Consider the following 14,609-nt stretch of genomic DNA (forward strand, 5'->3'; position numbering starts at 1 on the left):
AGAATAGAGGTTTATAAAAGCAGAAAAATGGTCTTTAGTTGTTTCACGAAATGATTTATAAAACATTGGCATTGGTGTGGAGAGTTCAGAAATGCTAATTTAGGTCCATGGAGGTCACTGGTTCATTGATGCTTTGAGGCACTTCTCTTCCAGTGGACAGGTATTTACTGCATCAGTTTACATTTTATTTGCTGATGATGTTCTGTATAGTGATGGCCTTCTTCCATGCAAAATGTTATGCCTATTTTTCCAATGGACAGGAAGAAACATTGTACAGCATCTGCTATAAAGGTGGCAATAATGGAGCTGATCCCAAATGAGAGATCATGTCTGGGGGTCTGTGTTCACTAGTAGTGTCTAAAGAGACAGGAGTTATGCAAATATGAGTACATGCTGTAAATACCAATTCACAATAGCATTGGTGCCATCACGGAGGAAAGAATGTCTCATTCAGAGAAGCGCAAAAAGTAGAAGAAAACCATTCATCCACTACCATCATCATCATCTCTCTCCTCCAAAGAATTAACAGCAGCTAAGAGAGTTTAGATTATCAAAGATATTGTCTCTTTTGGTGAAAAAAACCCAACCCATCTCAGAATAAATTAGTACGTAGCCCAGGGGTCTGCAATCTTTCAGAAGTGGTGTGCCGAGTCTTCATTTATTCACTCTAATTTAAGGTTTCGCGTGCCAGTAATACATTTTAACGTTTTTAGAAGGTCTCTTTCTATAAGTCTATAATATATAACTAAACTATTGTTGTATGTAAAGTAAATAAGGTTTTTAAAATGTTTAAGAAGCTTCATTTAAAATTAAATTAAAATGCAGAACCCCGTGGACTGGTGGCCAGGACCCGGGCAGTGTTAGTGCCACTGAAAAATCAGCTCGCGTGACGCCAGGTTGCCTACCCCTGACGTAGCCAAATCACATTACCTTTGGTTTACAAACTCAACATTTTCATCATGATTTTACTGAACACCAAATATTTGTTTTTAAACTTGATAGTAGGTATGTATTCAACTAAGGAAGAGTTTCTAATACATTATCCTGAGTAACACTATTATTGTACTTCATATGAAAGGCAGATGTACCACAAGTCAACACACCTTGACATAACAGAAATTTGAAAAGAAAATTGCTTTTGGGTTTTCTATGTGTTATCAGTTATGACAAGAAGTATCTGACACAAATTTTATATCCAGTACAAGAGGAAGCAGGTAATTTTCTTTCTTTTTAGTTTCTGCTATAAACTCATATGGTGGGTTTTTGTATTTATCTGTTGTGTCATTTAAGCTGGACTATAAAACATTGCCACATTTCATCCATTTGAAGGGGGAAAAAAACTCTTAGCAGACACATCAGAGTTTTTAAAATAGATACCAGTCACTGTCAACAAAAGGAGAGAAAAAAGTGGCTTTTCAGACTAGTCTGATCTTACACTAGCTTAAACAATTTTTCAAACAGCACATTACACACCAGATCACAAGGTCTTATGCCACAGGCCAAAACTAAAACACTACAACCTATAAGACAGAGAAACTCCCATCATTTCTCTATTGCTAAATGTTAGAACTTCACTTTTCCCTGGATTTTAATGTATCTTATTGTATAAAATTTTCTTTAAAAGGGCATCAAGAATATGTTTTTTTCATCTTCTCTAATTTAGGCCACATATGTGGCTATTTAAACACATGCAGTGCCATCAATTAACAAAGGGAAAACAATTACTAGGTACAGGAGAATAAGAGCTCCCCACCAAATACATAGTATGTACTCATTTCATGAATATCGTTAACATTTTCCCTCCATTTTATGGAAGATTTTAATTTCTTTTTTGAAGAAAAATGTAATCACAAATTCACAGGAAACAACACTGTCAAATGAATTCCATAGTGGCATACGTAGTGAGTCACTGAGTGAAACTCTTTTTTATGAACACATTAGGAAAGCTGGCATTCAGTTCTAGGACAACTCTATTATCAATTTGTGAACAGAAGGACACATCAAGTAAAGAAAGATCTTTACAAGACTCCAGCAATTTTCTTAAAGATGCAGGGCTTACCATCCTTGTCCCTGTTTAAAAACAAAAAAGAAAAGATCACTTAAAAAAGTTAATGTGAATTGAACCTTTGTTAAAGCTGCCAATTTATGTTGTAGCAAGAAATCTTCTACACCTTATTCCTCATTAAAAGTTTATTTCACTACATTTATTTTGACTACCTTTCAAATGAAGGGCTCTTTTCAGGGAAAGTTTTTGCACACTTTTGACCACAGAAAGTCTGTGGGATTGCCATGGCTTAACTTGTGTAGAAAAAAATCCACAGTTTTCTTCTTGTTCCGGAAAAACTCTAAGATTTCAATGGGAACTTTTTCTGAGTAGTGACTGCAGGATCTGACTCTACATTGCAAAAGCAAGATGGCTCCCCCCCCCCCCCCCAATCTGCCTGGATTCTGTGCTCTGACGCCACCACTTTCGAATGAGTTTGTAGCAAAAGATCATGCCAAATCCATGTATTTACATTGTGGACACCATTCACTGACTGTAATATAATGCTGCAACAAATGCATGCTACTAAGGGCCAGTCTAATGCTAACTGAAGTCATTGGAATTTATTGGCTTTAGTGGGTGCTGGATTCAGATAATAAAGAATATTAACACACATCAGGATTCTTAAAGAACTGTGAACTTTTCCTACATACAATGAACTGTAATAGAAATACATTTCTTATGGCTAAAAAAGTCATCTTAGTGAATAAGCTCCACCAACACATGACTGTGGGATGACAGATATGACATCTTCTATGTTTTTAACATTACCTGTGCTGTGTACAATTAGGAATGTTTCTCAAAAAATTAAAAACATTAAAAGGATATGTACAGCACACCTTTTCTCCTCTGTAGGGATGTCTTATCATGATATTTACCTTTACAGGTTGGTATGAGATTTTGACGGGAGGGTGGATTTGAACATGGGATTTTAGTTTGGGCCCATCTCTATTTACTAGAGTTTTGTTACTTCGATTAAGTGCCCATTGCTTAGTGCAAATGCACAGCAGGTGTCTTAAAAATCTGTCATTTTACTTTGTTCTTCAATTTGTTCCCTGGCAAAATTCTCTGGCACTGGCTCAATAGAGTGCCTAAGAGCAATAAATGTTCAGTTGGACAATTTTGTTCCTTAGCTGTAAATCAGCATTCCCATATATGTGCTCATGAATCCGATCCACCTATCCTGGCACTGTTGGGAAGACCCATGCATGGTAGTTGTCAAAGAGGTAATTCAAGAAAATTATTGAAGCCCAAAATTCTATGGCAGGGGACACTTCAACACACTCCCACAAAATGATTCAAAAGTTTAATTGAAAACATCTGCCTCTATTTAATACATAAAACAACAAAGATACATTAGCAATAATTTTAGAGAGCACAAAACTAAGACGACCAATTAATGTACAAAGAGCCCTGTGTCCTATGCAACATATTAGACTTAAGTTATGTAGCAGAGACCCTGGAATTATCTGGCACTGCTCCCACAAATGCTCTCACCTCACTCCCCAGGCCACTCCAATTTGCACAGTATTCCTTGTTATTTATTTTACATTCAATTCAATTTATTTTACACTGCTCTCAAATTTAAATTTGCTGCAAATTTTTGTATTTTAAGTGATTAACTATATGTTGAAGCTGTCAGGGGAAAGCTGAAGATTTTGACAGCTGGGTAGGGGACAGTTGGGGCTTTTGGCACACAGGAAGGTGTGGGAGGTGTTTTGGTAACTAGGAGGGAGTTGATTATTTTGGCACTAAAGAGGGTATTCAGCTTTTCTTTATCACCCCTTTTTGCGCAGGGCAAAGGTGGCTGTAAATTTTGGGGAGCAGGGTTTGCCAGGAACCTTTGGTAGTAAATAGTTGCCCCAGTGCATCCTGCGTCAGTATCTGACAATACCTACAACAATGAAAAATAAACATACTAGTTTGAGGCTTCTGTTAAAACCATCAGCAATGTTGACATTCAAACTGTTGACTGACTTCAGAGTTAACAGTGAGATGAATGAGAGCAGTTCCCATCTCTCAGAGTTATCATTTCAGGCTGTTGGCAGATTCAGGCAGACAACACTGCATTGCTGCGACCAAATGTACCCCTGTAGTCAGACACTACACACTACTGTAATAATCTTTATACAAAATTTGCCACGTGAGGTATCATCTGAAAACCAGTAACTCGCTGGTCAATATTATCATGGTGAAATGTGTGTAGCACCATTTATATGTAAAGTTACAAAATCCCCCTGTATGATGTTCTTATCACGTGCTCAAAACCACACAGCCCTGCCAGAGCAGAAGTATCCTGAATAAATAAATGTGTATTTACCTAAATTTGTATATAAGAAGTAAACAGGGTCCTAAAGAGATAGCAGGGAGAGGAGATGGCAAGAGACCAAGCAAATTTGCATTTCAGCAAACACAGGTGAGAAGAAAGAACATGGAGCCTCATTCTCCACCTCATCTCCATGTTGGCCTTCTTTACTGTTTGAATAAACTTTGCTTTGAGGGGTAACCCTCAGAAGAATCCACTTCAAAGTTAACTGGACTATAAAAGAAAAGAAGAAAAAACCCCAAGCGCTCTCTCTCTTTCATCTAAGACGACAAAGGAACCAGTCTTTTGACTTTGGGGAAAGATTCTGACCTGAGAATTTGGCTAGCCACGCTGCTGGGAACATGCCGTAAGGATTTTTACCTTGAACCAAGTCTAGCTTGTTAAGTTTTAGCTACTAGAAAGCATTTTATCTTTTTTTTTTTTTTTGGTAATCATTTATGACCCTATACTTGTGCTCGCTTGAAAACTATATCTATCTATATAACTATATCTTTGTAGTTAAATAAATTTTTTTTTTTTTAATCTAAACCAGGAATCGGCAACCTTTGTCATGCGGCCTGCCAGGGTAAGCCTCCTGGCAGGCCGGGCTGGTTTGTTTACTTGCCACGTCCGCAGGTTTGCCCAATCGCGGCTCCCACTGGCCGCGGTTCGCCGCTCCAGGCCAATGGGGGCTGTGGGAAGCAGCAGCCAGCACATCCTTCATCCCGCGCCGCTTCGCGCAGCCCCCATTGGCCTGGAGCGGTGAACTGCGGCCAGTGGGAGCCGCGATCGGCCGAACCTGCAGATGCGGCAGGTAAACAAACTGACCCGGCCTGCCGGGGGCTTACCCTGGCGGGCCGCGGGCCAAAGGTTGCCGATCCCTGATCTAAACTAATCCAGTGTTGTGTTTCAACTCAACTGTTTGGTAACGCCAGTTAAAGTAGCAAACTGTTGAATATTGATCCTTTACAGGGGCAACAAACTTTTAATATCTGAACTGCCTAGGAGAGGGCTGGATAGTGCAAAGCACACATTTTTGGGAAAATCCAGGACTGGGAGTGCTGGACTAGGGTGTGACCTGAGTGCTGTCTGGCTTTTTGAGAGTGGTCCAGGTTGGGAGCTACAACAGGAAAGCATTGTGACAAACACAATGTTGTGGGGCAGGTGCTGCCACAACCCCTCAGTGGTCTGCATTGCACCCCAGAATGTGACAATTGCTCAGCGTATGGTTCACATTCTGGAGGCTATCTTCATAACTAAAAGGCCTAGAGGCTTCAGGCCAGACTCTAGCTGCACTAAGACAAGTACATTGTAGCTCAAATGCTTACACAGCCAGTCATAGTAGGATGATCCTTGTACAGGGGGATCCTCCAGTGGTGTAAAGCTGGTGCGATGGTTCCTACACCATCTATCCCCTGCAGCTGGTAGGGAAAGGGGATGTGTCTGAGGCTTTCCTGTGCACCTGTGATCTCCGTCTCCCATAATGGTCCCTTTGTGGTGCTCTTATACTGGGGAACCAGCCCCAGCACACAGCTTGCTGAGGAAGCACAATGGTGGCTAAAACCTACCTTTATATCACCACCTCCTCCAAAGCTGCACTGTGAATTGCTAGACCACAGACAAGGATCATGGCCTTAATGTTGTTTTTAATGGGAATTTATTTTCTGGAGCATGTTATGCACCCATTTAAACATAATCCACAGTTAAGCAGCAATTTACATGGTCACATAATTGCATGATACATGGGGCCCTGCAGGTAAGGAACAAAATTGCAGGACCCAGAAACTGAAAACAGCATCCAATTTGGACAAGATATTGATTTTATAATGCTTCGTAAATGAATGAATCAAACTGGTTGCAGCCCAGCAAATCTCCTCAAAAGAGGCTTCATTTTTGTCTACCCACAAAGCCACCATGGAGTTAAATGCTCTAATTTGAACAGGAGGAGTTTTCCCTGCTGAGTTTATAGGCTTTAACAATATCAGAATGAAACCAAGTCAATGCTGCCAACTCTTGTGAATTTATTGTGAGAAATGCCATTTTGGTCTCTGCTTAGACAGTCTCACAAGAATGGGAAAGCTGCAGCCTTCCCACAATTCTGGAGGAGTGAGCAAGAGATTTTCTCACCAGGGCCGGCTCCAGGCACCAGCTTAGCAAGCAGGTGCTTGGGGCGGCCACACCGGAGAGGGGCAGCACGTCCAGCTATTCGGCGGAGGGTCCCTCACTCCCGCTCAGAGTGAAGGACCTCCCGCTGAATTGCCGCCGAAGTGCCGCAGATCGCGATCGCAGCTTTTTTTTTTGGGGGGGGGGAGGGGGCTGCTTGGGGCGGCAAAAACCCTGGAGCCAGCCCTGTTTCTCACACAATGCCCAGAGTTTCCACTGCTGTGTCACAAGTACCTGTGTAATTCACTGGCAATGTGTGTGCTGTGAATCTTTGTATTTAGCTAGTCCACAGAAGACAGCCACATGCTTTCTATTACTAGTTACTCTTACAGATGAAATAGAAGAGGTCTCTGGTGTGGATCTGAAGGTTTTTTTATACAAAATTTGCAGATGATCGGGTAGGAATGAAAAAAAAATTACACATAGATGTATAAAAGTTAGTGTAAAAACCCTGGAGTAATTGTTGGAATGATTTTATATCGCAAAACATTGAATGTAGAAGTTATTTTGGATATTGTGCTATTACGTATTTTAATGTTGCATTTTTATTATTTGGTTTTGCTTAATGGGAGGTTTTCCCTTTAAAACTAAGGTCTGTGTTTGAGACTAAGAGCAATGTGTGGGAGATCTTGCCTGTGTGTCAAAGAGGAGGACCTTACTTGAGGTAAGCTCCAAAAAGCTCAGAACTGGATTTAACAAACATATCTTTCCATAAAACAACTTCATTCATGAAGACGTTAACATTAGCACTTATGGGGGATGAGGTAAATCTGAGCATTGCTAGTGGGCTGTGGAGCCTTCACTTGTAAGTCATCAGCTTGAACCCAGCCCAGTTTAGCAGAGAATAAAAGTTTTCCCATCTAATGGTAGCCATATATGAGATAAATTTATTGAGTGTCAGTTTTATCTCTCATGTCACAAATTCACCACTATGCTTTACATTAGATTGTAAATTCTTCAGAGCAGAAACTGTCGTTTTATGTGTATGTATAGTGTCTAGCACAATGAGAATTGCCACACACATTGGGAATGTGCAAGGAAATTTCAGAAATTAGGTCCCAAAACACAGTCTGATCATTAAAAAAAGAAAACTCCATGATTTTGGGGGGGTCTGACTCATTAATTTTGAGCTGCCAACTTGTTATATGATTTAAGGTCCTTGCTGCTGCAGGGAGTGGGAGGACTGGCCCGAGGAAACCACCAGATTTTCAGTAATGCCTACAATAGAAGGGACTTGTTCGCTGTTTTGACACAGAGAGCTGATGCAGTGTACTTGGAGAGTGCTGAAGCATCCCTTGCTACATTAGGTAACTGGGCTCCAAGATTCTCCTAGCAAGTTGTCTCCATAACAACTGCCATGAATAGGACACCACAGCAGTTTCAGAATAGGTGGATTGGATATTACACCACATGTGGTCTCACCATGAAAGGTCTTCTATAATATATGCAATAATATCATCTAACTTGTTAACAGCAGTAAGTGCTCAGGAGCTTAGTTCCTTTCTTTTCACTGTTCAGATATTATTTTGCATGTAAGTGTCAAGAAGTGAATTCAAATATTAAGGGAGAATGTGGCAGCAAACCCTTATTGCTGGCAAAGAGGAAGCACAGCCTGCAGACATTATGCCGGGTAAACAACCGTACTATTCATTTCTCGGCCTCTCTGTTCTAGTGAAAAGGTCAGATCGATTTGTGGGCCGACACAATGCCATCATAATAGATAAGCACAAGAGTGGGTGGCCAAAAGAACGTATATGTTTATAAAATGCTTTATTCAGTAAGCCTTTTGGAGATCTGGTTTGTATGACCAGGAAATATGCCTTCTCTAATCTAGCTGCAAAACAGATTAACTTAAAACAGACTGTGACATTTCACTCCATATCCTTTATGGAAATATGCTTGTAATATGGATATGACATAACAGAGATACTCTATGCAAGATGGGTCTTGTAAGGTATCATTGGAAAGGTTATAATTTACTGAATGTGATTATCCAATTTGTATGCCTGTATCATTTATGTATCTGAAGTTAGGAATATTGATTATGTATTTGTATTTCAACAATGTATTTTGGGTGATGCCCACTGCTAACACTTCAGGTACAACAATGGAAAAGCCAGACAGGACGCATGTCCCATCAGCAAGGACAATGGACTGTGAAAAGTCCTTCCTGAGGTCGCTCCATACAGCCACTGACTCATGGATGCTGTGATACTAGAGTCAGGTGGGCTTGTCACCTGATACTAAACATTACCTGGGAATTCTTGTAACTTTCCACTGGAAAGGGAGGGGTGTGTGTGTCAAGTTTGGGAAACAAAGGAGTCCTGCCTTATGTAAATCCTATTTAAGGGTGGGGAGGAAGGCAAAGGGGGCTCCTCCTCTCCATGGCCTGTCTGCCCAAGAAGAAAGACTGCTAAAGCCACCTGAAGGGAAGGCGGGACGGGGTGGGGGGAGGGGAAGTCCAGACTGAGATAGGGCTCCAGTCTCAAAAGAAATATAATTGGAACTCTGAACCACAGAAACTTTGCAACCTGCCTAAAATAACATTTAGGGTAAGACATTACATTTTGTAACCTGTTTCTTAAGTATATTGAGCTTAGCTTGCGGACTTTGGTTTATTTGCTCAGTAATCTGCTTTGTTCTGTCTGTTATCTCTTAAATTCACTTAAAATTCACTTTTGTAGTTAATAAACTTATTTCTTGTTTATAATGTAACCCAGTTTATGTAATTTCTAACTGGGGGGGGCAAGAAGTTGTGCATATCTCCCTCCACATTGAGGGAGGGGGGCGAATTTCATAAACCTTTGGGTTTGTACCCCTAAAAAGGAGTGGGCACTGGCGTGTTGGAGCAAGCCCCTAAGGCTGAATCTTTCCAGAGCGAATCTCTGTCTCTTTGTGTAGCTGGGTGTGGCCCTGCCTGTGTGCTTGGCTGGAAGAGGCTTCTGAGCCTAACCCAGAAAAGCCAGGTAAAGAGGACCAAGGCTGGCAGAATAGGCTGACTCAGTTGCATCCTAAGGGGGGCAACCCATCACACAGACTACAAAGCACATACAAGTTTAGGTTTTGATCAATTTGTTCTAGAAAGAGTGAACTTGCACCTGTTTTCCTTTCTTCCTAATGCTAGTTGGATGTTGGCCATAGGTCAACAGCATGAAACCATGTTCTATGGTATTTATGTATGAGCTATATAGGGGTGTTTAACAATTAGAAGCCATGTTGTAAATTTTCTTGCACATGTAAAGCCCAAGCCTGTGAGATAATGATAGCTCTAACCACCTACTGAAGGCAATGTGAACGGAGGGTTGTCAGCCTCTTGCAGAATCAATTTTAAAACTTGTTCTTCTCATGACTCATATTGAATTAATTTAATTGCTTCCTTTTAGGTTTCTATCTTCCTCTTTCAACTAAACCCATGAAAATATCCATCAAATGTACAAGAACCTGTCCCTAAAGGAAATCTTGGCTCATGGCAATGCATGCAGTCTTCCACCATTTTAAATAATGAAACCACGTGTTGCAGTCTAACAGGATTAATGTAATGTTCTGTAGAGATACTTTTCCCTTCACAAATTCCTCATTCAAGAGTCTAAAGCATATTTTACTTCAGATTGCAAAAGGTACTGCCATCTGCAAGAGCTACAAAGGGCTAGAAATTTAAGCTTTGCAAAAAGTTACTTTTTTTCCTTTCTGCATCAGTGGAAAACACAATTAAGTTGCATTGTAAAGTACTTTTTAACTTTAAAAGAGACATTATCTTCTAGTAAAAGTGACAAAAAGAATGGAGAATATTATTCTGTTCTGCCTGATGTGTATTCTGCAAGAAAAGTCTGCTTATTTGATCAAAAGACTCACGCTTTATAAATATAGTCTATCATACTCCATACAAATACCATAAAAGGGAAAAAAAAGGCGTAGGAAAACCAGCAACAGTAACCACAAAGATTTTTTTCAGCCAAAAAAGCATTAAGAATTTATAACTCTTAAAAACCCTAATAAAAAAGATCAACTTATTAGAATAGTAAATTACACTAATGTTACCTTTATGAAACTGCTTATCAAACTAAGTCAAGCCATATGGCTGATTAAGTCAAAATGGAACCTTAGAGCAATTTAGTCATTTTTAATTTTATTGTATTGGGACTTATTTTTTTAAAGAATATTTAAGATCTGGAACTAAGTCTTATTTTATGCAATATCTAGTCCTCGCTTCCTACAACATATGAAAAAACAATAATGCAAGTATTCATGTGTTTCCTTACCCAGTATGTCCAACTGCCGAAGATGAGTACAGTTAGCGGCAAGTTCTTCAATGTCCGTGTCACACACAGACCTGTTGGCTGTAAGAAAGAGCTTTTGCAAGTTTGGGAGCTTACGCGCAAGGCTTGTGAAGCAGCCAGTACTGCTTTGTAGCGTAGGGCACCAGCCAAGATCAAGCTCCTCCAAGAGCTGACATCCCGAAGCCAGTTCTGCTATTCCATTTTCAGTAATGTTTTTACATCTCCACAAATCCAGAGTACGCAGTTTTTTGCACTTTGCTCCCATCATACTCGCTATCAGGTCATAGTCTTCAATCTGTGAGGAGAACAAGCACTATTTCTTATATATCGTTATTCCCAGTTATACCCAAGCAGCTTTGTTTGCTAATACATCTATTGATCTGTCTTCAGTGTTTTTCATTTCTAAGGAATTTGGAGAGGAGTTCATCACCACATTGGACAGGTCTCATTCTGCTTTTTAAAAAAAGACAACAGCAAGGTAAATTTTCCATCAGTTTTTAAACTTTTGTTTTTAAATTTACACACTGAATAAGAAAGACCAATTAAAATCTATAACTAAAACTGATTTTCTTCCCAATATTCCTTTTTGCATTGCTAACGCAATTTTTGTAAGAGCCTTTTCCCCCCCAAAGGGTAATTAAGTTTCATTGACAGTGGTGTGCCCTACTTATATAAAGGGGCAATTGGAGGGATAACAACAGAGCTATTGGTGGTTTAACGGCACTTAATAAAATAAACAGTGCACATATATCTGCATATGGACTGAAGAATTAAGTCTCATCCCTTTTCAAGGTTGAACAAGGGCTGAACCTGGATCTAGCCTTCAGGGAAGCACTGCCAGTCCCCACTGTGGAAGTTAGGGAGAATGAAGAAGTGACCCACTGTATGGGCAGTATAACCCACTATCAAAGGAGTGATAGGAAGTCTAGACTCTTGGAAGAGCTAGTTGGTACTGCTGAGCCAACTGGGGGAGGTCTATCAGCTCTTCCTTTGTCTTTTGCTTCCTGATTAGGTAGAGAAGCCCATCAAGTCGCATATTAAGTACTCTGCTGTATTTATAGCCACAGAGAGCTGCAAAATAAGCCCCCCTCTATGTCTGCCTCTTGCATGCAGGTACAACATAGTTTAGGAAGGGTCTCTTCATCAGCAATTCCAATTTTTTATTTTTTTAAAAAGTAACAAAAAGCCCATAGCCCTGGGAAGCCTATGACTAAAAATATCTCCATAAAACTAACTCATTCTGCATACACAGAGATTTATTACTGTTGGGGTTGTTCATGAGTGCCAGGCTTCCAATAATGAATATTTGTTTTAAATAAAAATGAACAATCATTAGTTTTGGAAGCAAAAGAACACTAAACATATAAAGAACTGCATTCACTTTACAAACAGTCAGGGGCAGGGAGATGGTGAGCTAAATTTTAGGCCTACAAAACTGGCCAGTGTTCCTTTAAACACACACACATTCATTTTTGCCCTATAAGAATAGAGGATAATATTAGATAAGCAAATGAAGTAAACTATCTTTTAATACTTTTGTAAACAAAGAAAAGTAAGTTCAGTCTCAGTCATCTCTCTCACACACAAACACGACTTCAATTACTTACCATGACACAGCTACCAAGGCTGAGGTGCTGAAGCTCTGAACAGAAGTTCAGAATGCTGAGCAGTGCTGTTTGCTGCCATTGGGGACCACATCATAGGCAAATATGGAAAGTGAATCAAAGAGAAGAGGTCAATTAGACATTAAAGGCTGTCACCACTTTCCCTGAAATACAGCTCAAAACCTAGGTTACAGACACCACAAATGCCATTTAATGAGTCCCTAAGCGCGCTAACCATTGATTGGCTTAGAGTCAAGGTAATCATTACAAGCCTTTATGTAAGTCACTTTGGATGAGATTTTGCATGCCCTAAAGATACCTATATTCCCATGACCTATCAGTTCATTTCCCACAGGAGAGCTGTTGGAAAGTGTGGTAAGTTCAAACAACAAGCAAGGCCAAACCAAAAACACTAGGGACAGGTGACATCCCAGAAGAACAGCAGCATCTCTGACATTCACTGATCAGCTACAGCCTGATGGACCTGCCAATAGAGTCACACAGCACCAGGATTGAACTGGGGACTTTAATGTCAAAGGATTCTCTTTGCTGACAAGGGTACTGACAACCATTGAGCACCTGTCACTAGCAACATGCAGACTGAAATGAATATAACGTTTACTTTACAGTCATGTTTCTGCCATTTTAACATGGCCATTCTGTTCAGAATACTGCCACACAACTAAAAGAATCTGAAACTATATTAGAATCAGGTGCACCTTGCAGAATGTTTATATGCTTAAATATTCAGTTTTATTTCCATACGACAAGGTGAGGCTACGTGTTTTCATGAAAATTTCTGCTTCTAAAAAAAAAAAAAAAAACCACTCTACTACACTATATTGCACTGTATTGCCTTATTTTGTTCTGGAGTTTTGAAATATACTCCAGCTGAAGGGCAAAAGAAACCAAAATTGTCATACATTTGTGGATAAACAGAACTACAAATAAATGTGAGCTACATTTAAAACATTTTAATCACCTTTTAAAGATATGACAATTTGTATGCCGTAATCTCTGAAACCTATGAGAGTTCATAAACAGGAATAAATATCACAACATACTGACAACATAATATTTGGAAATCTACAGTATTTGTAGTAGTTCTTCACTGAGGAAAATAAAACAAGCGGAATATAAAAGACAAAACAACTTGTTAATAAGTAGAGGGCTAAAGGAGAACTGGTCTACCATCTGTGTATGTATATTAGTAATTTATATAAAATTAGTCTAATTTATTTTCTGTACTAAACTTTTAGAAGAAAAATGTCTGGGTTCTTGTCCATCTTTCCTCCCAGTTAAGTGTTAGGGCTTAGGAAGGGACATGTGCGTCCTGGAGATGAATGCATGGCTGCACAGATGGTGTCGATGGGAAAGCATCAGAAGCCTCAATTATGGGATACTGTTCTGGGAAGGTGGTCTGCTGGGAAGAGATGGGGCCTACCTGACCAAGAAGGGGAAGAACATCTTCACACACCAACTCACCAACCTAGTGAGGACAGCTTTAAACTAGGTTCAATGGGGGCGGGTGAGTAAACAATAAACAAAAGACAACTTTAAAAAAGGGTTAGATGTTGGGCAGGGGACATGGAAAATTGCAATAGGGTCATAGGAACAACAAGATGGAAATCAGTGAGGGAATCTGCTCAACATCTTACATATCTACACACAAATGCAAGGAGTATGGGTAATAAACAGGAAGAACTGGAAGTATTAGTTCATAAACTAAATTACGACAACTGGCATCACTGAGACTTGGTGTGTGTGTGTGTGTGTGTGTGTGTGTATACACACACACACACACACACACACACACACACACACACACACACTTGTTCTGAGGTCCAGAAGGAGCAGACCAGTTGAGAGTCTGTGGGTAAAGATAAAAGAAATAAAAAAAATATGGGTAACCTCATGGTAGGGGTCTACTATTGACTACTAAATCAGACTAATGAAAATAATTATTTAAAAAAGGACCCCTGAGCAGATGTAATAGCATCTAAAAAGGCAATCTTCGTAGACAGGTGGGAGGAGATGATCTGCCCAAATGTAGAAAATTCAAAATCAAAAGACTCTTTTGGAGTTGGATCATTTTCCAGAAAATCACAGAGTTGGTCTTCCACCTCTCAGGAAAGGCAGCAATGGCCTCCCTCTTAATGTGCAATCTCTCGGCTGGAATCTGGAGGAACAGCAGCTTCAAAGGGAACATCTGCTGA

The 14,609-nt window shown here is 39.9% G+C and overlaps 1 protein-coding gene across 1 annotated transcript in view; it reads right to left on the reverse strand.

Moving 5' to 3' along the window:
* Positions 1-1,906: 1,906 nt before the first annotated feature.
* Positions 1,907-14,609, reverse strand: part of FBXL4 (F-box and leucine rich repeat protein 4) — an 80,061-nt gene continuing 67,358 nt past the window's right edge. The window contains exons 7-9 of the mRNA XM_065400652.1: positions 12,397-12,468; positions 10,772-11,084; positions 1,907-2,070 (exon numbers count right to left, since the gene is read on the reverse strand). Coding sequence (XP_065256724.1) covers positions 1,907-2,070; positions 10,772-11,084; positions 12,397-12,468 — 549 coding nt within the window. The remainder of the gene's footprint in view (positions 2,071-10,771; positions 11,085-12,396; positions 12,469-14,609) is intronic.

This window comes from Emys orbicularis, chromosome 3 (genome assembly GCF_028017835.1).
Source record: "Emys orbicularis isolate rEmyOrb1 chromosome 3, rEmyOrb1.hap1, whole genome shotgun sequence".
Classification (NCBI taxonomy): domain Eukaryota; kingdom Metazoa; phylum Chordata; order Testudines; family Emydidae; genus Emys; species Emys orbicularis.